The sequence below is a fragment of the Physeter macrocephalus genome, chromosome 14, assembly GCF_002837175.3.
Source record: "Physeter macrocephalus isolate SW-GA chromosome 14, ASM283717v5, whole genome shotgun sequence".
Lineage (NCBI taxonomy): Eukaryota > Metazoa > Chordata > Mammalia > Artiodactyla > Physeteridae > Physeter > Physeter macrocephalus.
Window position 1 is genome coordinate 58167869 of NC_041227.1, and position 24609 is coordinate 58192477.

The following is a 24609-nucleotide window of genomic DNA, read 5'->3' on the forward strand; positions in this document are numbered from 1 at the left end:
CCATGAACGGCACTGAACGCTCGGAAAAGGACACCCCTGCAACGGAAGCTGTCTGTGCTCTAAGTGATTGCTTTATTTAATCACAACTGCTTCGGCAGAAACCCCTGGGATCACTGGCTCTGAAGCGTTTAAGTGATGAGGTGAGAAATGAGAGCTGATATGACACTAACACGCCCCCCAGTGCCGAGGACTCTGAGTGAGCCTCAGTCGGGAAAAGCTCAGGGGAGTGAACACCAGGTTAAGCGTGACAGCTGTCCAGACCCTGACTTCCCCCGGGGAGTGCTACCCAGGTATTTCCCCAAGGCTTTGAAACGGCTAAAGGGACAGTGACAGCTGTCCTTAAATGACGAGAAACAGGACTGTGTGTTGAAGAATCAAGAAAACGGAGGAATGCAGGTAGTACCAAACGGGTGAGGCGTTACATGATGCAAATGTATTTCTCACCAGGAGAAATACAACCAGTTTTCTTCAGTGTTAATGAACCCAAACATGGAGACGTGACGTACCTGGAAGTCTCTGTTTAGTGCGAGCACCTGAGGGGGTCTGAGGCGGTGTTACTCCCGAGCCTTGTACTTTGTACATGTATGTGTGTTCCGTGGACTCCAGGGAGCCTGCAGAAAAGAGGGGGGCGGGGAGGTGTTGGGGGAAGGTCCTGGCGCAGGTGCCCTTGGGGCGGCCCCGGGTCTCCTGACACGTGCCGGGAAGCGACAGAGCCATCTCGCAGCTGTGCCCACGAGTGAGTCCCGGCCCTGCTGGGGTGTTTCAGCCTCATCTCCCCACGTGTCCTGTATATGTGTGAAAACAACCAGACAGCAGTGTGGCCCAAGTATGGCTGGGGAGCCAGGCCCCAATGGGAAATGTCCTTTAGCAACAAGGAATGGATGCCTCTTTGCTAAAGGCTTGGCAGGTTCAGTGTCAGATTATCCCTTGCTGTCATATGACAATGTAGTCATCATTTCCTGGGGAAGGGGCCCCAGGTTCAGGGGATTATTCCACTGGCAGAACAGGAAAGGAGGGGCCTGCAGCCCAATATCATCTTCCCTAAATCCCAGCAACTGGTAATACTTGCTGGTTGCCTGATTTGAAATAAAATGGCTCAGTGCTACAGACAATAATCTTTCACTTGCCCCTGGCAAAAGCAGCTCTCTGCTGGGGCAAAACACCAGTGAGGACTGCACAGAATGTTAACACTGAACCAAAACGTCCCAGACACACTGTCTGGAGGACTGAACAGCTGAGTGAACGCGTTCTTGTTGAGGTCAAGAGGAGTCTGCTGTGGACAACAGGCATCTGCTTTCGTACTATTTCAGCTGTCGGGGCAGGAGAGGGAAGATGACAGAGTCCCAGGGGCAGACAAATCTCGCCTCCTCTCACAAGAGTCCCGGCCCAGTGCTTGGTGTAAAGCCTGGGACACGAACAAGGCCCCTCAGCACGAGTGTGGGATCCCAGGGCATCATCTGGCAAAACTCTCCAGATGAAAGAGAGTCCTACCTGCCGTTAGGTTAAAAGTTCTTCCCTTTTGTGAAGCCTGTACTGGAGAAAACCAATTCAGCACGGATCCTACCACGGGGATCTGCCGTAACACCCCCTGCAAAACATAACCGTTGCTCAAGGCCATCCTGTGGAGGCTGGAGCCCAGCCTGAGGCCAGCTGGGGAGCCCACCCTGGAGCCTCACCTCTTCCAGAAGTCGCTCCTCATTTGCCTTCTGCAGTTGAACCTGAGCTTCCTGAATTCCTTTCCGAACCACTTCTGTCATGTTTTCCAGAAGCTGTGTTAAGACCAAGAAAGGCATTATTTGTCTAAGCGTCTTGCTGAAGGCCTAGAACTATTAACATAGCGCTGGGGACATTTTTCAAAAGTATATTAGTAAATGGCACTTTAAAATGTCAGTGTAAAAATAAAACAGAATGTCAAATAGAAGAGGTCAAAATGTTAAAGGAGGCCTAGGCAGATGTACCTTGGTGACCAGCCTCATTTGCCAGGGAACAGCAATAACTGTCCCTGTGATCTGAATGTCGTATCAATAGAAAACAGACATGACTCTCAACATTCATGGAGACAGAGGCAGAATACAGGCGGGTTTGGAAGAAACTTCAAGAAGTCCACCCAAGAATGAATAAAGTTGGCTCCTAGGCTTCATTTCATACTCCCTTCTCTTCTGCACCCCTACTACCAAAAGTGAATCACATGACACAGGTTTCTGCCTCCTCTCAGACCAGTCTTGCTTGGGTCCCTTTTCTCTCCTTTTGAGTAATTTCTAGTGACTCGCATATCTGGCGTGGAGAGCGTCCTGTAAGTCTGACAGCCTGGTCCTCCATGCCAACTGGCCAAGAGAAGCAGGTCTATTACTGGCAGAAAGTTCCGCTATCAGAAGCACCATCCCATCCAGCCTCAGGACCAGCTCCAATCAAGAACTCTTCCCTGGCCTTGTCGGGCAGAGGTGAACACATCTTCCTCCCCTAACTTCTGTCCACAGCATTTACTAAGTTGCTCACATGCGTCTCTTCCCCGCTCTGGCTTGTGAGTTCACTGAGGGCAGTGACCACAACACATCACCGGCATCCCTGATGCCTGCACAATGCCTGGCTCACAGGAAGCCTTTAAAAACTTGGGGAAAGAATGAATGAACAGACACTGCCAAGGGTAGCTTCTTCCTCTGTGACTCCAGCTAATTGCCCAGGGAAAACCCAGAAAAGGAATGAGACACTGATTAGTCTTACAGACCCTGGAGTTTTCCTCGATTTCTCGGGCTGTGACTGCAATGGTCTCCACTAGTTCAGAAACATCTATGTCGTCACTTGCCATGCCAATGTAAATACAGCTCTTCATGCTTTTATACTCAGGGCCTGCGGGCAGAAACAACAGACCGACTTGGTTCCCAAGTCCTCAGACATGGGCCACTCCCTGTACAGCAGTGCGACCAGGCACAGAGGAGCCTCCCTGAGGGGGTGAGGACATGGATCTAATGAGGAGATGGGACCCAGAGAGGCTGCAGAAGGGGTGCAGGGCTCTCTCACCCTGGGAAGATCTGAATAGCTAAGAGAGGCCATTTCCCTTCAAACCAGTTAAAAAACAGCTTTCAAAGTTCACAGTTGACTTTAGAAGGAGTAATTACCCATTTTAAATGTAAGGTCAGATTCCAGTTCATTTAACTTTTTCAGGAGTCCAGCATGGATTTTTTCCCCTTCTGGATCCGATTTCAAACTGCTCTTATCATCATTAGCGTGTTCATACCTATAAACGATATCACATAACAGTACTTCAGGAATCTACAAGATCAAGTGTCTCTTCAGACACAGGATAACAGGTGGAACAGAAGCTACTGGAAGTTATCAAGGGTGTGGAATGAGACAAAGGGCAAAGGAGCCACTCAGAGGGTCTCAAGATCAAACCTTTCCGGAAAGTCCCAAGGGAAGCCCAAGTCTCCAGGGGCATGAAATGTAGAAGGAGGGGCAAGGCTGGGAATTCCCATCACTTGTAAGAGGAACAGGAGGCTTCCCTGATCCAGAGAGGGGACGAACGGGCCACAGGAGGGACACACACTGAACCAGAGGAACTGGTAACTAACTGGCTTCTCCTTAGTGAGTTGTAGTTCTCTGTACGCACGTCAGTGGTGCACCCATTGTAGTTCTCCTAGTAACTTTCAAGCCGGCACAGAAAGAACACAGCAACTGCTATTTCACTCTGCGTGCTGGGCCACCTGCCCACTGTGCTCTTGTAAGTGCCCAGCACATCTAGATGAACTTTCATCAGACATGAACACTGTCACTCCACGCAGTCATCTTAGATTTCTAAGCTGGTTCACAAAACGACCCCCCCACGGTCTTTACACCGTACCTGACAACCCCTATTCCAGGCCAGTTTGGGTCATCAACGTATAAGAGACCTGCTGTTCCCGCCACCTCCTGCTTGAACTCCTCTCGCAGCTGCAGTGTACAGGTCAGGACTGGCAGCTTGCGCTGGATGCAGGCTATGAGCTGATCCACATCCTCTCCCCGAGTTCCTAAAACTGAACACGTGCACAGAATGTTAGGGAAACGCTTAAGGAATGGCTAAAAATGAGGGGGCAGTGCTCCCACTTCTACTGTCAGAAAGTCAGCAGCTCTAGGTATAGCACATTAGCTGAGCTGAGGAGTTAAAAAAAAAAAAAAAAAGCCACTAAACCCAGATATGGAAGAATCAGGTGTTAAAAATTCATATAGCTGGCTGCCCCAGGTATAGACACATTTTTTCCTTACACCGAAGAATTAGCCTCTCCAATTTAATACACAATGAAATCCTACCACAGAAATCAGATTCTTCTCACAGAAAGACTCGCTTAAGTCAGGTTATAAACATCATAGCACAGGTTAGAAACAAGGAGGCGACCACACAGTTCTCGCTCTACGTTCACGTGGAGAGAAAGAGAGGGGTTTCAGGGGGCAAGGGTGGGGGGCAAAAGGGCAGGGTGATGATGGCGACAGTACCAAGTACTTCTGAAGGTCAGAGCCTGAGAGGTCTCAGGGTTCAGGGATCCAGGAGTCTTGGCAACATCACTGCGCCCCCACTTCTGCTGATTCCAACGCTTATGTGATCTAAGCCTCAACGTAGATGGCCTGGGGTATCCACAGCTAGCTTTTCCAGTTTTAGAGGCTAAGCCTCTGGGGGTAGGCCCCCTGCATAGCAAGAGCAGAGACTCCTAGAAGGTCTGGAGGCCACTGGCTATCTTCACGATGGCTTTTCTGTGCAGGACAGTTGCCTGCACTTTACCACTTTGATGTTTTTGAGAAAATATCTTTCCCAAAATGTTGAAAACACCTCATGAAAAACCATCAAACATTTTCTGAAAATGTTTAAATCATCTCAGAAAAAAGCACAATCAGATTTTTAAGGCGTCTCTTTTCAGCTTACTTTTAAGTGCCTACTATAAAATACGCCAACCGCTACCCAAGCCATTTCATATTCATGATCTCACAGTTTAATCTTCTTGTCACCACTATGAGGTGGTGGAGAACAGGCCTGGAGATAAGAAACCTGCTCCAGGTCCTACAGGTATGAAATGGCCGAGGGGGGGATAAGAATCCCCAGGACTTTGTCATAAAAGCCCACATGCTTTCAGCTCTATAGTTCTCTAAAATGTCTACAACAGTGGTTCTCGACTTTCACTGGCCTATTGTGCCCAGGCTCCACTCCAAGTAAACCCAGTCAGTCAACCAGAATCTCTGCAGGTGGAGCCCAGGCGCTGGGAGTTTTCAGAGCTCCACAGGGATTCTAAAGTCAGTCTGGGCTGAGAACCACTGAACAGAGGGTCACAGGACATCAAAACACAGGAATTCAATTGACTTCAGAGGTCTCTTTCTGAGAAGTTACCCCGGAAGTTTAATCTACCTAAACTCAGGCCAAAGGAAAAGGAAAAGCCTCTCCAGGGAGAGAAGAGAATATCACAGCCTGGATTTTGACAGACACAGCACTGGTGCTCCCAGCACAGCGAGGGCGACCCACGGAGACTGGTTACCTGCCGCAGTAGTCAGGGGGCTGAACCGCACACACGTGCCCTCCACCTCCAGATCCATGACCGTGAGGCCACTTGCGGGCACCAGCTGCTTCAGCTGTTCTCCCAGCTGCAGGGAAAGGGGCAGAATGAACACACTCCCACAAGGAGGGAATCCAGTGTCTCTGGACCTGCCCTCGTCCGCTCAGCCCAGACCCAAGAGGCTACTGGAGGCTAGTTTCCTTTCACCTTTGATTTTCTTTGAATACTTACGGCACCTTGTTTTTAAAAACCGTAAATTTTACCTTTTTTCTTACTAAAAAATATAAGTTCACTATAGAAAGATCTAGGCAATACAAGTAAAGTAAAAAAAAGAAAATTTACCCACAACACACCACTGAGAGACACACACTGTTGACGTGGTATAACCATCCCCCACCCCCTGGATATTCTGGGTGTGTGTGTGTGTGTGTGTGTGTGTGTGTGTGTGTGTGTGTGTGTGTGTGTGTCTTCTGTTGTCATAAAACATGACATTCTACATGCTGTGGAGTAATCTGCATTTTTTCACATAATTTACAATGACCATTTCCCCTCTGCCATAAACATGCAACTATGCGGTTCATATTGGCTGTTCTGAATGTCACTGTGTGGATGTACCATAACTTATTCACCAAAACCCCTAGGTTGGGCATGTCCAATGTTTTTTGTTTTGTTTTGTGTCTTTTTAGGCCGAGCCGTGCAGCTTGCAGGGCCTTAGTTCCCCGACCACGGATCTAACCCTCGCCCCGTGCACTGGAAGCACGGAGTCCTAACCACTGGGGGCTTGTCCAGTGTTTTGCTAGGATTGGTACTGCTCTGGTGAACATCTTTACATTGCTTAGAATATTCTTTATACTCAAATCCAGGAGGTATGATTTCAGTGTCAAAAAGCAGCCAAAGCGTAATGCTCTTGATCCGGGTCGCCAGACCGCCAGAGGCATGCAAAGGTCTGGCTCATGTGCTTCTGGTATCACCAGAGCTCCAAAGTGGCTGCACCACAGGCCACGTTTTGCATGTTGTTGTTCAGCCTTACACAGCAGCAGGGAAACAGTCCCGTGAGGAACCGGTGGGAACAGTGTTGACAGGACCTGCTGGAAGTCGTGCAGCATGTGGGGCTGTAGTCTGCTTAAGCCCAGGACGAAGCCCCGCGCCTTCACGAAAGGCTCCCCCGGTGGGTTTCTGATTTCCCAGACAGGACCATGTGTTATCCCAACCATCCAGGATGCAGAAGAAAGGGCACGTGACAGCCGTTCTTACCCAGCGGTTCAGTGCGTCGCAGGAGTGCCTCTCCTGGCTGACTGCTGACGGGGCCATGTTGGGTGCTGGGATGGCATTAAGTCCTGGATCTGACACACAACACAGAGAGAGGATTCGCCTCCCAGAAACACAGCTAACTACAAAACACCCCTCCAACCCTGTTTCGCTTAGCTCCCAACGTTAACCTGAGAGAGATGTCTCAACCGGAAATCAAATGTATATCTCACCATGAATGAACAAAACGGCACATACATACAATGGAGTACATACAGCCGTAAGAAGTAAGGAAAGTCTGTCACATGCTCAACATAATGTACCCTGAAGATGTTATGCTAAAAGAAATAAGCCAGTCACAAAAAGACAAACACTGTGTGATTCCACTAACATGAGGTAAAGTTGTCCAATTCAGAGAGACAGAGAGTAGAATGGTGGGTGCCAGGGGCTGGGGGGAGGGGGGAATGGGAGTTAGTGTTTAATGGGTATGAAGTTTCAGTTTTGCAAGACGAAAAAATTCTGGAGAGCTGTTGTCCAACGATGTGAATATATTTAACACTATTAAAGTGTACACTTTAAAATGGTTAAGGTGGTAAATTTATGGGGTTTTTTAACCACAATTAAAATTTTTAAAAGATCTATATGTTACAGAGGGTTTAAAGCTTTCACTTTTTTTTCTCATGAAAAATACAACACTTGAATATATTCTCACAAATAGAATTCTTAATTTCATTTAAAAAGTTTTACTTTCAAGGAATTTTGAGGGAAAATCAAAGCGTAAAATTATAAGTTACCAACCAGTCTACCAGCACTGAGCACCGTGCAGGGAAATCAGAGACCCGGCAGCACACCAGGCCTCAGAACACAGCTGGCCTCCTTTTGTTAAATGGTTGAGGTGCCTGCTTGTGCCAGGCACTGTGCTGGGCACGGGGTTATGATATGAGGCAGACGAGGTTTTTGTCAGGTTGGTGCTTACCTTCTATTGAAGAAATAGCATAAGGAAATGAAATGAAATCACCATAATTGTTGTTAGGGCCTTGAAAGAAGGCGGGAGCTCTGATATAATGTGAGGGAGTCACCTTGGACAGGACAGGCAGGGAGGGCCTCCATGAGGAGGTGGACGCTGCAGAGACCTGAATGGTGAGAAGGAGCCAGAAGAGCGAGGGGGACAGCAGTGCAGAGGTCCTGCTCTAGGAAACGGTGGAGTGTTCTAGAGACTCAGAGAAGACCAGTCTGACTGAAGAACAGTGAGCAAGAAGAGGAAGTCGGAGGGGAAGGCAAGGGCTAGGACCCACAGGCCTTCCATCTGGAACAGAAGATACGCAGGCTTCTGGGCAGGGAGGTGACAGGATGTGGAGAGCGGACTGGAATGGAGCGTGTGGAATGTATGGAAGTGAGAGGTCAGGTGAGAGGGGACCGTGGCTGTCAGGTGAAAGATAACAGAGCCCTGGACTGGGCAGGGGGCACTTGGGACATTCTTTAAAGACAGAGATTCCTAGATCCAGCTTACTGAGTCAAAATACTCAGGAAGGAGGGCCCCCAACTCTATTTTCAAGGGACTCTCTCTCATTCATTCCAGCACTAGTCCAGGGACTGGTGTTTGGAAAACACTGGTTTAATCATAGGAAACTGTCAGGAAAATGCTAAGGCAAATAGGTCTGGAGTTCTTGTGAACATTATTAAATTTTTTTGAAATGATAAGATTCTAGCAATCAAAATATTTTGGATTATTTAGTTAACTTGAAGTGGTTTAAAATTCAAAGCCCTTAAACACAGACAGAAAAATAACCCCCTTTTTAAAATCACCTACCTGAGCCTGGTAACTCCTGGAAGAATCTGAATACCACCACTGGCGAACTGAGCTCATCCTCCACCTAAAAAATGGAATCTGATTATTACCAAGTAACAGTAAATTTCAAACACCTACAAAATCAATCAGTGAGCTTGAAAAATAGGCTACAGACATTGGCACTTAAACACATAAAGGGAATTCCCTGGTGGTCCAGTGGTTAGGACTCGGTGCTTCCACTGCCTGGGCCTGGGTTCAATCCCTGGTCAGGGAACTAACTTCCTGCAAGCCGAAACACACACACACACACACACACACACCAACAACAACAACAAAAAAAACACATAAAAAAGTTCAAAGGTTAATTTCATTTGTTAGAGAAACAAAAATCAAGGGTTTAGTAAAATTCTTAAACATAATTATAAGCCAGTCCCGAGAATACATGGCTGAATTATAACATCCGACACTGGTACCTTGAAAATGAAAAGGGGGAGGAAATTTTAATAATTATGGATAAACATGGGTCTAACGGGAAAGATCAAAAAAGGCAAGGAAAAAGTGGCACTAGAATCACTGTCGAGCGTCCAAGCTTTCAAGAATCCAGAAGTGACGCCACCTCAAGCAGGACTGACTGGAGCTTTTTCTATTCACCCTCTACTCACCCTGTAAAACTCTCTGAGCAGGATGCAAGTCCTGCTGGCAATGTGGATAACCACAGTCTAGAAGTGAAGCTACGTTTTTCTAAATCACTGAAGCGGTACTTATATTCGGGACAGGCATCAGACAACTATCTTCACTAACAGATTTCCTAACAGATGAAGACGTCCACTGCATTAAGATTGCACAACACTAGGTTCAAGTTCTCCACTGAACGAATGTACAGTGAGCCGTCAGCTTTCCCGTGGGGTCAGGACACAAAGGGAGCAGCAATGCCCTTGACAGACTGTGGTATTTGAAGTGGGGGGAGGCGGGAGAAGGGAGAGAGGATCTCTAAGCATTTAACAATTCCAGGACTACAATTCTTGTCTTGAAACCATTTCCCAAGGCTCTGCCAGTGATGGCTCACTCGTAGGGCCACAACAGGATGTGCTAACTGGAGAGACAGGAAGTAGCTGGCGCAAGATCTTCTCTAAGCTTTTCAAAGGAATAGTGGATGTGATTCAGATCAAGCAAGAGGTACATTCGAATCTGCCAATTATTTATTGAGCCAATTCCTGTGCTTTCATAGGTACTACCTCCTTTAACTTTCACATAAACAAATAAATCTATTAATACCTTTAAAGTTAGAGGGGTTTAATATTTATATAGAACGGAGTAAGCCCAATAAGTAAAGAGGAACAAAGTGACAAAATTTTACACCCATTCCCCCCTATTCTCAGGATAAGACAATGACTTGAGTGCCAAGACTTCTATAGTCTTTTGTTTCTTATTTCTTTGAGCTCAGTGGTCTCAAATGTCAGCCTGCACAAGGAATCCTGTACAGGGTTATATACATAGAATTCTGGTTCCGGCAACATGGTAGATCAAGCTAATACTTAAGTCATCAATTCTAAATACCTGAAATGCTTGATTAAATGTCACCAATAACCAAAAGAAGTTCAAACCATTGCTAGGCTCACAAAAAAAGGTGAATCCAGAAAGAAGAGAAAACAGAAAGAACAGTGTAAGCTGAGCTGCAGGGGCTGGAGGGAGGGGAGCACGGATGGGGCCTGGAACTTCGCTTTAATGTCTAAGGTCATGGGTTTGAAGCCCATGTGAGGGATAGTGCTGAGTTTACATAAAGCCAGGACCCTTGAAAAACACTCTTCATGAAAAGAGAGAAAAGCTCCACCCACTGATCAGTAAGAAAGCTTAACTCTGCCTGATGCTCTGTAGAGAGAGAAAAAATTCTCTCATGCGAAATCAAAATGTCAGGCATGCCCTGCACCTGGGTGTGATGTCCTCTGTAGTGTAAGACTCCTAAAGCTGTGAAACCAACATTAATAAATGGACCTAGGCCAGTCACAGAAGAAAAAAAAAAATCTAGCTCATAACAGAAAAATTACAACACACACACGGAGCAAGAGTCAGCAGACACAGCTGAGAGGACAATTTGTGGCCCCAAGAACCGAGACACTGAAACAACCACCAGAACAGATGTCGATCACTGTGTTTAAACAGAAACGAAGGACCAGAAATCATTTTTTTTTTAAAAAGGATGCTTATAAAATAGAGAATAACTTGAAAAAGAACTAAAGAGAATATCCTGAAATGAAAAAGAGGTCAATGAAAGTAAAAACGCAATGAATAGGTTAAACAGCAGATTAGATGCAGCTCCAGAGCAAATTACTGAACTCCAAGAAGGATGTGAAGGGCTACACTAGAAGGCAGCAAAGAGATGGAGGTATCCAAGAGACTGACGGAAGGTGGGATGACAAGGTTCAATATGCAGCTCACTGGTGTTCTAGAAGGTACGACTAGAGAAAGAGGTCACAGCTGAAAAAATGAATTTTACAGGATTAAAAAAAAGAATCCTCAGGTTCAATCAGCACAAGTCCCAAGCAAGATTAAAAAAAAAAGAATCCTTACTTAGATATATACCACGGTGAAAGTGGCAGCACACTAAGGACCAGGAAAATCTTAAAAGCCAGCAGAGACATAAACACGAAACCATGTTAACTGCCCCCCAGAGGCATTCTGGAATTTTCAGGTGTAAGGGTGACAGTATTAGAGTTTCCCCTCACATGCTGACTTTAGAGTCTACTCCATGTGCTGGATAAGAGTCCTGTGAAACAACAGCCTTATCAGAATGCAGCTGCAGAGGAGACTGAATTGGGCACTGATACAGCGGGGCACAAGCACCACCCCGGGCCCTGGAAAAGGCCCTGGTGCTGGAGGTGGTGAGCTGGGGCAGTGGGCCTGTGCTTCTGGGATGGGAGAGGCTCCTGAAGGGCCGTCCAGATGGGAAGGAAGGCGGCCATGGACGCCTGGAGAAGGGAGTGGCTGAGCAGCAGAGAAGCTCTTCTGGGATAACCTGGGGTCAAGTCCTGGCTTTGCCACATACTAGTTTTGGGACTCTGGACACACGACTCATCTGAGCCACAGAAATGGAGATAACGCCACTCTACCCCAGAGACTTACTGTGAGGATTCCGGAGTCAGCACCTATGAAAGCACTAGACTAATACTGTGGTGAGCAGCAAAAGACACTTAATAATGACTTCTATCTTATGGTGCCTGACAGTCTTCATTGTGCTTTCCCACGCATTATCTGACATACCCCTCACAACGAGCCTGAGGCAGGAGGAATTCACTCTCCTGTAACTGACCTCCGAGGGGTGGGCCACTGACCAAGGCTGCAGGCTTTGAGTGTGCGCCCCAGCTCTACCACTGCCTCGCTGGGCGGCCTGGGCACGCACTCAACCTATCTGTGCCTTAGTTTCCTCACCAGTAAAAAGGGAATAAACACTGCGTCCAACTCACAGATTCTATGTATTTATTCACACTCGCATGCCTACTGTATGCCAAGTATCATACCTGGCACAGGACATAAAACCATGAAAAAACACGCCAAAGTCCTTGCCTTTACAAGGCTTCTACAGGGGAAAAACAGACAACAAACAAATATAGACCACGATTTCAGGTAGTAATAAGTTCAATGAAGGAAAAAACCCAGAGCCCAGAGAGTGATGGAAGGTGGTGGTGGGTGTTATTCTAGGTAGGGTCGGGGCTCAGGGAAGAGGTGATATTTGAACTAAGATCTGATGGATAAGAAATCAGTAATGAGAAGAATTAGGGGGAACAGTGTTTTCAGGTACAGGGAACAGCATGTACAAAGGAGACTTGTGAGGGTTAAATGAAATAGGCATGTAAGGGACTTAGTACCACGTATGCTACACAGCAAGCATTTCACAAACAGCAGCTGTGATGATGGTGACAATGATGATGGATTACCGACAGGCCACAATGCCTCATGGTGTCTGCCAGTTACCGTACCCCTACTGAGTAAAGCAGCCACTGGAAGGAGGGAGGGAGCAGGGTTATGCCTGGGCCATATGTGGCCTTACAAAGATGTTCCAGACCAACTGGAGATCAATTAGCACCATCAGCTCCTCCCTGCTTGGAGGAGAATGAGGAAGGAGAGGACATGAAGAGGAGCCCCAGAGGGCTCAGCAAGGGTGGGACAGGAAGTTCACAAGCCCAGCACTGCCTTCACCCCACCGGCGCACTCATTCTAGTCCATAATTTAGGTCTCTCTGTTTGCAGTCAAGGCCATCCAACCAACATACCTTCACCGACAGCTGTGCTCACAGGCTTAGGAGGTTAACAGAATGAGTCAGTGTCACAGGGCCCCAGTGGTACTGCTGAAATTGGAACCCAAGTCTCCTGACTTAAATTCACCCCTCTGCTTCTCCAGAGGGGCCACTGTCCTCTTCCAAGCTAGGACTTGAGTCACCTCAGGTCAGCTGAGTAGCTCCAAACTCCTACTCAGAAGGCAATGCGAGCAGCCCCCATTTACGCACTTAAACCGAACTGTGTACTAAAGTGGAAATAAACTGCACTCACCTGAACCCCAAATAAACTCAAACATTCGTTTTAAACTTAACTGTATCCTGCAGAATTGTCAAAGAAACACCAGTGACCCTGTTTAAATTAGAATGTGATGTACATATTTTCTGAAATCCTAAAATACAATGAAGCAAAACATGAAAACATTCAAACCTGAACTGATACTCGGTTATCAGACCCCCTAAATCCTCATCTACTTGTCTAGTTACCAGCCTTAGGGCACAATCTCTGACAGATGGTGGTATCTTTCAGGAAGACACCAGGGCAAGAGGAGCAGGGCCACCCCCTTTTCTCTGCCTTATTCCCCTTCATGCAAATGCCAACTCTGGGGTCAAAGGGTTTCAGAAAGAGTAGCCCAAAGCACTCACAGACAAAATGATTTTTCATTTCAGGAAGATGGGTGTTCTAAAAATCCGTGGGCAGGTGCAATCAATGGTGCTTATTACATCTTTGTGCAATGCTAAATTTTAACAGAATAAAAACTGCAAATGGATTATATGAAAAGCACTGTATGGGGTCAAACAGTATATGGGGCAAATTTCTAGGCTTTCTGCTAACTGCAGAATTAGGTCATCAGTACATGCATGACTCTCTCCCAAAGAATGTGGTTTTACTGGAACTGCCACAGTTCCATGGACATGCATCAAATCTGGAGAAAATCATTCTAAGTCACTGAAGTTAAGAGTTATTTACTTCAAAAAACAGATCAAACTATATACTATACCAAGATTTTGATGTGGTTCACTTTCTTCAAACTTTCTTGCAATCGCTGACTCTGCAAATGACAAAAAAACAGCTTATGTAATTTCATATTAAGAAGCGGTTTTTATGAGGGTCTTTGCAGGTCTGCAAACAAGGATCTCAGGCAGATAAAGCCATCTGCAACTTGATGATTTCTAATTTCAGCTGCCAATTTTTGCATTTAAACATCTGCAAATATTCCCCAATATTTCAGTTACAAGTTACATTTAGTGGTTCCAGAAAAGCTTTTTCTAATGAGACATATGTGAATTTGTCATATTAGCAATATTAGCAATATAGGTCATTCATTCAAAAACTACTGAGTACAAGGCAACAAAAGCAAAATTAAACAAGCAGACTATGTCAGACTAAAAAGCTTCTGCACAGCAAAGGAAATAATCAACAAAATGAAAAGGGAACCTATGGAATGGGAGAAAATATTTGCAAATCATTTATTTGATAAGGGGTTAATATCCAAAATATACAAACAACTCATACAATTCAACAGCAAAAAAACCAAACAATCCAATTAAAAAATGGGCAGAAGATCTGAACATTTTTCCAGACATACAGATGGACAACAGGCACATGTAAAGATGCTCAACTTCGCTAATCATCGGGGAAATGCAAATCAAAAGCACAATGAGGTATCACCTCACACCTGTTAGAATGGCTGTCATCAAAAAGACAAGAAATGACAAGTGTTCACAGAATGTGGAGAAAAAGGAATGCTTGTGAACTGTTGGTTGGAATGTAAATTGGTGCAGCCACTGTGGAAAACATATGGAGCTTCCACAAGAAATTAAAAATAGAACAACCATATGATCCAGCAAGTCCACGTGGGTTATCTGAACTGAAGAACGTGAAAACGCTAATTCGACAAGATATGTTCACTGCAGCATTATTTATGATCACCAAGATACGGAAACAACTTAAGCGTCCATCAAAGGATGAATGGATAAAGGAGATGGGATACACACACACACACACACACACACACACACAATGGAAAATAATCAGCCTAAAAAAGAATGAAATCTTCTCATTTGCAACAACATGGGTAGACCTTAAGGGCATTATGCTAAGTGAAATAATTCAGACAAAGACAAATACCATATGATCTCACTCACACGTGAAATCTAAAACAAAACAAAACAAAGCTCATAGCTACAGAGAAGACTGGTGGTTGCTACAGGTGGGGGCTGGGGGTGGGTGGGTGAAAGGGATCAAAAGGTACAAAACTGCAGTTATTAAAAATGAGTCATGGGGAATATAGTCAATAATACTGTAGTAACATTTTTTTTTTGGCCACAACTTGCTGCTTGCAGGATCTTAGTTCCCCGACCAGGGATTGAAACTGGGCCCCAGCAGTAGAAGCGCGAAGTCCTAACCACTGGACTACCAAGGAATTCCCAATAGTGTAGTAACTTTAATTCTGTATTGCATGTTTGAAAGTTGCTAAGAGAATAAATCTTAAAGGTCTTCACCACAAGAAAAGAAAATTTTTTGTAACTATGTGTGGTGATGGATGTTAACTAGATGTATTGCGGTGATCATTTCACAACGCATACAAATATCAAATCATTATGATGTACTCCTGAAACGAATATAATGTTATCTATCAAATATACCTCAAAAACAAAAAACAAAAAACAAAAAACCAGGGACTTCCCTGGTGGTCCAGTGGTTAAGGCGCTGTGCTTCCAACGCAAGGGGTGTGGGTTCAATCCCTGGTCGGGGAGCTGAGATTCCACATGCCACATGGCGTGGCCAAGAAAGTATTAAAAAACATAAACGAAAACAGAAGAAAAACAAAACCAAACTACCGAGGGCAAATGTGTGCAAGGCACAGTACCGATATTGGGAGGAAGAGCAAAGGTGAATGAGAGTGCACAGCACCGTCAAGAGCTGGTCAGGAGCACAGGGTCTGGAATAACCACGTCTGGGTTCAAAACCTGGCTCTGCCCCTTACCACCTGTGGGACTGTGGGTAAATTACTTATCTGCCACTTACTAGCTATGACCTTGGACAAGTTTTTCAGCCTCTCTGTGCTTCCGTTCCCTCAACTACACAGTGGGGTGACAGTATCTATCCTCCACGAGGTGATATATGTTAGGTGTCTAGAACGGGGCATGCATTACATAAGTGATGATGACTGTCATCATTGTTATTATCTCAATCCCAGCTCTCTCGTCACTAATGTGGGGACAAAATAATATATACTGCATGGCCTGGGGGTCATTAATTCAACAGATGTTTATTTGAGTGCTGGACTCAGGAAAACCCCTCATGAAAACTAATTCTTAATACGTTATCAGTGGACCTTATATTCTGGGGAAGCTGTAGGGACCAAATGAGAGCCTGCATCCACGGTGCTGCACAGCGCCTGGCACTGAGTAAATGCTCAGGAACTGCTTCCCACGAAGACGAAGATGAGAAGGAGGAAGAAAAGACGGACACGGACTTTTGCTCTCAGGGAACATGTGACCCGGTGCGGACTACAAGGCAGGACTGGACACAGGCGACCACAGCTGCTAAACCTCCATGCGGTTTTCACATGTGCATTTAGCAGCGGGGAGTCAGCAGCAGAGTCAAGTGCTCAGGAGGGTGTGAGATCCACCACAGCGTTTGCCGGCAGGAAGATGCCAGGGCTGCAGTGACCTCAAGTGTTTGGTGGCTAACTGTCATCATTATTTTCCTGCGCCCCATAAACCAAAGGGAATTGAAAAACTCTCCCTGGAGTGCCCAAACCTTCCCCAAACTGACTTAGTTAACCACGGCGATGAAGGCTTCTCCTTCCAAAGGACGAAACCTCAAGATGTGAGCCAACAGCCCAGTGAGAAAATGTTTTTTAAAATGTGGTGCTTCTGTAAACATAATGAACATAAATCTTAATATTACTTAATGTAAAAATGAAACTACTTCATTTAGAATGTTTCTATTTCATTAGAAACTAATGTTAAAATGAACTATCCTAATATTATAAACCAAAGGACTCCTGCTCCAGTAATATGAAAATACTAATTTTTCTTAAATATAAAAATGACACGAGGAAGTGTCAATTCCAAGAATATATTTAAAACAAAGATTTATTTTTAAAACTATCCGCAGACCTTACTATATGAGTAGGTGCTGCTATAAGAGCTTTACATGTACGAACTAAGTCCTCATAACAATCTTCCATTACATCATCACCCCTATTCTACAGGTGAGAAATTGGAGGTACAGAAAGGTGACATCATGCTTTAGACTTAGGTAGAACTCAGCTCTCAAACTGTGTAAATATGGCATTTTTTTTGCTTTCTAAACTACAACATGATTATATATTTTTCACAATTAGGACACCTCAAACAGAGAATTAAAATTGTCCCTAGAGCCTTGCAATTTGGGAGCCCAAGCTGGAGTGTGTTAAAAATATCCATGCCAGCCTTACTGCCCCCAGCCATCATACTCCTTTACCCTCAAGAGTCGGTCAGTCAAGTGGAACATTTATCCCGGCTTCTGTATTCTTCTCCACTCCTTCGCTGTCACCTTGTGACTTCTTTTCTCCCCCGTGCTGACACCGGCATTCATTTTAATCTGATTTCATTTGGACACAAATGCTGGGACAGCCCCAGCAGTCTCTCCCAGAACTTTGAACAAGAAACCTATATATATGCAGGGAAATTAGTCTGCTTGCTTATGAGATGGGAAATCCAGACAACAAGGTATTGGGGGAAGGGTAAATCAATGAAGCATTTTTCTGTCTCTGTTTCTGCCATGGAGTATCTGTGACTCATTTGAACTTCAGGTTTCTACTCACCAGCTGACAGGCATGCTTAATCCTCTCCACGATCCCATCGAGTCCCAAGTATTGTAAAGACAACCACAGTGGCAGGGCACGGAGCTTGTCTGTTGGCTTATTTGATGTAAGACCGGCAACTAAAGTCTAAAAAAGCCAATATGGGTTTATTAATCAAAGCCAATGAAATCACATAGCAGAACTAACTAGTTACCATTTACTATGCACTTAGTTTGTGTCAGATGCTATGCAGGCACTTGGCTTGCATTATTCATTTGATCATCAAACAACTTCATGAGGTAAGTATTCCAGGCAACTTAGCTCAGAGACCTTGCTTTGTCTAAGGGTCCACGGCTAAGATGTGGCAAAGCCAGGATGAGAATCCAAACGGGTTCATCCCAGAGCTGGAGCTCTTAGCCATTCAAGAGGCAGCCCCTCCCAAGGCTGTTCTGAGCATCCTCAAACACCTGGCCATTATCACCTGAGCAAGGTATTAACTGTTTAAGAAGAATCAATGAAAGCTTATTTTGCATGTGCCTATCACTAACTGATCCACTAACAAGAACCACCACTATGCTTTTAAAAACTGTATCATGTTACAACCTTTTAGACAATGTGGATCAAGAACCTTAAAATACTCTTACTCATTATTAATTCCACTTCTGGGAACCCAGTCTAAGGAATAATTTGAAACACAGAATGATGCTCATTATTTTAGTAACAAAAATTTGAAAACAGCCTAAAAGTTCACAAATGGAGAATGATTAAATAACTTTGGTACTCAAGTGATGGAATATTACACAGTGATAAAAAGTTTTTCATACACATGGGGTAGTATGGGGAGACTAAATAGAAAAATATATATGGCATAGTTTCATTTATGTTAAAAACATTTTTTTCAAAAAAAAAAGTCACAGAGGTAATATTAAGGAAAATGTTCACTTTTTCCTTTTTCTGTATTTTGCCCCCAGACCCAATGATTATTAGCCACTCCCCACTCCCTCCCAGTGAGAGTAAGCTTACCAAGGCAGGATCGTCGTGCTTATAAAGCGTCACAGCAGGAACTGCTGGCAAACCCAGCCATGGGCCTGGAGTCAACGTCATGCTGTCACATTTGGTTGCAGCCTACCACAGAGAGAACAACTTCTTGTTAGACTATCAGGATACACTAAACCCAACACCTTTCTCCATTCATAAAAACTGTGGGGCTTCCCTGGTGGCGCAGTGGTTGAGAGTCCGCCTGCCGATGCAGGGGACACGGGTTCGTGCCCCGGTCTGGGAGGATCCCACGCGCCGCGGAGCGGCTGGGCCCGTGAGCCATGGCCGCTAAGCCTGCGCGTCCGGAGCCTGTGCTCCGCAATGGGAGAGGCCACAGCGGTGAGAGGCCCGCGCACCGCAATGAAGAGTGGCTCCCGCTTGCCGCAACTAGAGAAAGCCCTCGCACAGAAACGAAGACCCAACACAGCCATAAATAAATAAATAAATTCAAAAAACAAAATACAGTATTTAGTAAATCAACAACATACCAGCACTGATGAGGAGACATAACCTAGAGCCAATGTTGCCAGATTCACACTGGAAGAAAAAACACAGCCCTAAGAACTACTTATTTACTGCTGCTTATTCACTAAGTACATACTTTAAATTAAAAAAAAATTTTTAAAAAGGGCGGTGCTGTTTCACACTGACATTTACATGTCTTTCAGCTGTGCTGGTAGCTTTTATAACAGCAACAAAAAGTGTGGTACATATACAACTTTCAGGAAAACCTGGAAAATGCATTTTAATCAAAACGTATTTCAGGGGGTGACTTCTACTTATTTAGTGTAATGGGTGTCTTATTTTATATTATTTTATATCTTTGGTGGATACCAGTATTATTTCCCAGTCATCATTCTTTCCCAGAGGGACAATATTAAAAAGCAACACACCGTGTATGTGTATGATGTCCTGGAAATGGACTACCTGGGCTCCCCTGCATCCTCTCCCCTCTCTTCTCTTAGCAGCACTCCAACGGCCTTCTGGGAAGCCACCCCAATCTCCTCTATGAGACCACAGCTTCACAAATCACCTAAACTATTAAGAGTGTTACATTTCCCTGGCCACAGCAATTGGCTCAGTATGAGACTCCTGCTGGGATTTCTGACCCTCTGCACACACCTGGAAAGGAGGCTGGAGTTGCTGCAGCTACTTTGCACCAGAACAGGAAAGGCTATCTACAGACGAAGCCACCACCATGGAGGAACTTTAGCCAAGTGACCTGGCTGACATGGTGCCCAAGGCCAATCCTAACACTGGTCTTCTTAGCTATGGGAGCCAATAAAACCTCTTCTTGCTTAAGCCAATTTGGGTAATTTTGTAATCTGCAAGCCAAAGAGCCCTTAGTGATATATGTGATGAAAAAGTGAGCTCCTCCTGGGCACTCTGCCAGCCCACCATGCAGCCAAACTCCCCTCCGCTCACCCTTTCACATGGAGCCATATGCCGTACTGCTCACAGAGCTCTTTCAAACGCCCAATCTTATCTGTGTGCCCTACTGCTGCAGTTCCTGGAATAAAACACACAAGAAAGGATACTAAAAGAAACAAATATTTTCTGAGTCTTTGCAGCATGATAAAAGCTTCTATATACATTATCTCCCTATGAGAGAAGTAACACTGTATCTCTGTTTTATTGAGATTTTCTTTGTGGACTGGCTTAAAATCAACTTTTGCAAGCTGGTTATTCAAGTTTTGAAGAGTGTGTATTGTTCACTATATGTATCTATAAAATCAAACTTGTTAACTGTGTTATTTAAATCCTCTATATACTTATTTTCTATTTACTTTATCTGTTGTTTCATGAGAAATATATTCAAGTCTCCCACCAAGACTGTGGTTTTGTCAATTTATACTTATATTCTATCAACTTTTCCTTTATATATTTCAAAGTTATATTCATAAGCATTCATACCTGTTATATCTCTGAGTAGATGCCATGAGTTATTATTAATATGAAGTCTATTTTATCTCACAGCAACCTCACAGCAACCTTGCTACAGTACTTTTGTTAGCACTTGCCCAAGACACCCCTTTTCCACACTTACTTTTTGTCACTTTCTGGGTTATTTTTATTTAGGTGTGCTCTCTATAAAAAATACATAGATGAATTTGTTTTGTTTGTTTTAACCCAATTTGAGAGGTCCTTTGTGTTTTTTTGTTTTGTTTTTTGTTTTTTGCTGCACTGCACGGCTTGTGGGATCTCAGTTTCCTGACCAGGAATTGAACCCGGGCCATGGCAGTGAAAGCGCCGAATCCTAACCGCTAGACCACCAGGAAATTCCCGAGAGGTACTTTGTTTTAATGTAGAAAGAATCCTGAAGTCAGTTTAAACATATTACACACTTTAACCCATTCCCTCGGTGATCTGTTTACACTGCAGGTTTTGCTGGGCAGATCCTCCTCACAGAGCCTTTAGTAAAATGCACAGTCACACATTCTCCCAACTGTCCTAAATTTCCAGTTAGCAGAACCCACCTAACAAGATTTCAAACACTCACCAACTGCTTCAACAAACACAACTAATACAAGTGCTTCTTTTGCAGGGGTTATGCCAGGAAAAGGGCTGACAACTCCACTCCTCTCCCCACCCAAATTTGTCTCAAATTTAAAAAAAAAATCTAAAATGACACATTTAGTTTAGTTGAAACAAGATCAAAGGCCAACGCATGGGGCTTCCCTGGTGGCGCAGTGGTTGAGAATCTGCCTGCTAATGCAGGGGACCTGGGTTCAAGCCCTGGTCTGGGAGGATCCCACATGCCGCGGAGCAACTAGGCCCGTGAGCCACAACTACTAAGCCTGCACGTCTGGAGCCTGTGCTCTGCAACAAGAGAGGCTGCGATAGTGAGAGGCCCGCGCACTGCGATGAAGAGTGGCCCCCGCTTGCCACAACTAGAGAAAGCCCTCACACAGAAACGAAGACCCAACACAGCAAAAATAAATAAATTAATTAATAAACTCCTACCCCCAACATCTTCAAAAAATAAAAAAAAGCCAACGCATGGGTTGTGTCACATAAGCCATCAAAACATAAAGCATTGTGCCGTGTTTAAGTGACTGGACCACATTCAGATTCTCTTCATTTTTTGGCAACGTCCTCTTGCTAACCACTGGGATGTGCACTCTGGTGACGGCAATGTAGTCACACTGGTAAACCACTCAATCACATGTAAACTGCAGCCTCTCCCATCTATTAAGTGATTGATAGTAGACTGGTTATGTTTCTTTTTAAACATACCATATACTAAGACAGGAAGTGGTAGTTTTTCTGCTGGCAACAAGGTGGCTATGTGTTTTTTCTGTTTATTATTATTTTTTTAAATAATTAGCCTTACTGATTGAAGTATAATTTACATACAATAGAATCCACTCATTTAAGGGTATGGTTCAATGAATTTTGACAAATACACTGTGCAACCACCATCACCCCAAAAGTTCCCTCATCCCCCCTGAAGTTTCACCCTTCTCTCTACTCACTGGCCCCAGACAACTGTGATCTGTTTTCTGTCACTGTAGTTTTACCCTTCTAGAATTTCATATAAATGGATCATACACTATGTAACTTCTTTCATGTTTGGATTTTGGCACTTAGAATGCTTCTGAAATTCATGTTAACATGCGTGATCAGTAGTTATTTCTATTTATTGCTTAGTATCCCATGATATGTTTATACTACAATTTGTTTATCCATTCATCAAGGGAAGGGCACCTGGGTTGTTTTCAGTTAGGAATATTGCATCCCTAACTGAAGGGATAGTTCCAGTTACTCTGCATCCTCACCAGTGTTTGGCATTGTATTTTTTTATGTTCTCCATTCTAACAGATATATAGTAGTAGCTCATCGTGGTTTTATTTTGCATTTCTCTAAGCATCTTTTCAAGCACTGATACGCTCATATATTTTCTTTGGCAAAGTGTCTACTCAAATCTCTTGTTCACTTTAAAAACTGTACTGTTTACCTCCATAATATTGAATTGTAAAACTTCCTTATATATTTTGGATATAGTCTTTTGTCAGGAAAATGTTTTGCAAATATTTTCTCCCAGTCTGTTATTTGCCTTTCCATTTTCTTAAGAGGGTCTTTTGGCTAGCAAAAGCTTCCTTTTCTTTTCTTAATTGAAGTATAGTTGATTTACAATGTTGTGTTATTTCAGGTATACAGCAAAGTTATTCTTTTTCAGATTCTTTTCCATTACAGGTTATTACAAGATACTGAATATAGTTCCCTGGACAGCAAAAGCTTTTAATTTTTTTGAAAATTTATTTATTTTGGCTGCGTTGGGTCTTCATTGCTGCACGCGGGCTTTCTCTAGTTGTGGCAAGTGGAGCTACTCTTTGTTGTGGTGCACGGGCTTCTCACTGCAGTGGCTTCTCTTGTTTTGGAGCACGGGCTCCAGGCGCGCGGGCTTCAGTAGTTGCGGCATGTGGGCTCAGTAGTTGTGGCACACGGGCTTAGTTGCTCCGTGGCATGTGGGATCTTCCCGGACCAGGGCTCAAACCCATGTCTCCTGCACTGGCAGGCGGACTCTCAACCACTGTGCCACCAGGGAAGCCCAAAAGCTTTTAATTTTTGATAAAGTCCAATTTATGGTTCTGCCTTTTGTGTCCTAAGAAATCTCGGTCCTAAGCCAAGGTCATAAAGATCTTCTATATTTTCTCCTAGGAGCTTTATTGCTTTGGCTCTTACGTTTAGACCTATGAACTATTTATAATTAACATCTGCATACAGAATGAGGTAAGGGTTGAGATTCAATTTTTTTCCATATGGATATCCAATTGATTCAAGACCACTGGTGGAAAAGACTATCATTTTTCTCTTAAATTATCTTGGCATCTTTGTAAAAAAAAAAAAAAAAAAAAAAAACCAAGTGACCATATTTCTAGGAGTGAGTCTGTTCTCTTCAGTTAATCTCACACTCTCTTATTTGTAGCTGTACAGTAAGTCTAAAAGTCAGATAGGGTAAGTCTTCCAGTGTTGTTCTTTTTCACAATTATTTTGGCCCTTCTTAGATCCTTTTATGTCCATATAAATTTTAGAATCAGCTCATCAATTTCTATAAGAAATTGGAAGTCTGCTGAGATTTTGATAAGGATCGAGTTGAATCTATAGATTAATTTGGGGAGATCTGACTTAATAATATTGCATCTTTCAATCCATGCACATGGCATATTGTTCCATTTATTTGGGTCTTCCTGAATTTCTCTCAGCAACATTCTGTAGTTTTCAGTGTACATATCTTGCATTATTTTGTTAAATTTATCCATAAAGGTTTTTTTCTTGATGCTATTATGAATGGCATTTCAATTTCAGTTGCTCATTGCAACCTTGATAGATCTGCTTATTAGTTCCAATGGCTGTTCTTTGTGGTTTCCTTAGGACTTTCTACCTATACAATCATGCCATCTGCAAATGAAGACAGTTTATTCTTCCTTTCCAATCTGTACGTCATTTAATTATTTTTCTTGCCTTACTCCACTGTCTAGAGCTTCAAGTACAATGCTGAATACAATCTGGTGAGCATAGCAGAAAGTGGTAGTTGACCTGCTGTCTCAAAGGTGGACATTTAAATGTGACATTTAAAAACTTAATTTAGGGCTTCCCTGGTGGCGCAGTGGTTAAGAATCCACCTGCCGGGCTTCCCTGGTGGCGCAGTGGTTGAGAATCCGCCTGCCGATGCAGGGGACACAGGTTCGTGCCCCGGTCTGGGAAGATCCCACATGCCGCAGGGCGGCTGGGCCCGTGAGCCATGGCCACTGAGCCTGTGCGTCCGGAGCCTGTGCTCCGCAACGGGAGACGCCACAATAGTGAGAGGCCCGCGTACGGCAAAAAACAAAAAAAAAAAAAAAAAAAAAAAGAATCCACCTGCCAATGCAGGGAACACGGGTTCGAGCCCTGGGCCAGGAAGATCCCATATGCCACGAAGCAACTAAGCCCGTGTGCCACAACTACCAA

The 24609-nt window shown here is 44.2% G+C and overlaps 1 protein-coding gene across 2 annotated transcripts in view; it reads right to left on the reverse strand.

The window, feature by feature from the left end:
• Window positions 1-24609, reverse strand: part of PDXDC1 (pyridoxal dependent decarboxylase domain containing 1) — a 71242-nt gene that overhangs the window by 3050 nt on the left and 43583 nt on the right. For both annotated transcript variants that reach the window (XM_024123712.3, XM_028499638.2), the window contains exons 9-22: window positions 20083-20167; window positions 19146-19194; window positions 18643-18744; window positions 17641-17766; window positions 13822-13872; window positions 8572-8635; window positions 6768-6856; window positions 5496-5601; window positions 3839-4010; window positions 3117-3235; window positions 2726-2847; window positions 1677-1769; window positions 1492-1588; window positions 507-611 (exon numbers count right to left, since the gene is read on the reverse strand). In XM_024123712.3, the coding sequence (XP_023979480.2) occupies window positions 507-611; window positions 1492-1588; window positions 1677-1769; window positions 2726-2847; window positions 3117-3235; window positions 3839-4010; window positions 5496-5601; window positions 6768-6856; window positions 8572-8635; window positions 13822-13872; window positions 17641-17766; window positions 18643-18744; window positions 19146-19194; window positions 20083-20167 (1380 nt within the window). The remainder of the gene's footprint in view (window positions 1-506; window positions 612-1491; window positions 1589-1676; window positions 1770-2725; window positions 2848-3116; window positions 3236-3838; window positions 4011-5495; window positions 5602-6767; window positions 6857-8571; window positions 8636-13821; window positions 13873-17640; window positions 17767-18642; window positions 18745-19145; window positions 19195-20082; window positions 20168-24609) is intronic.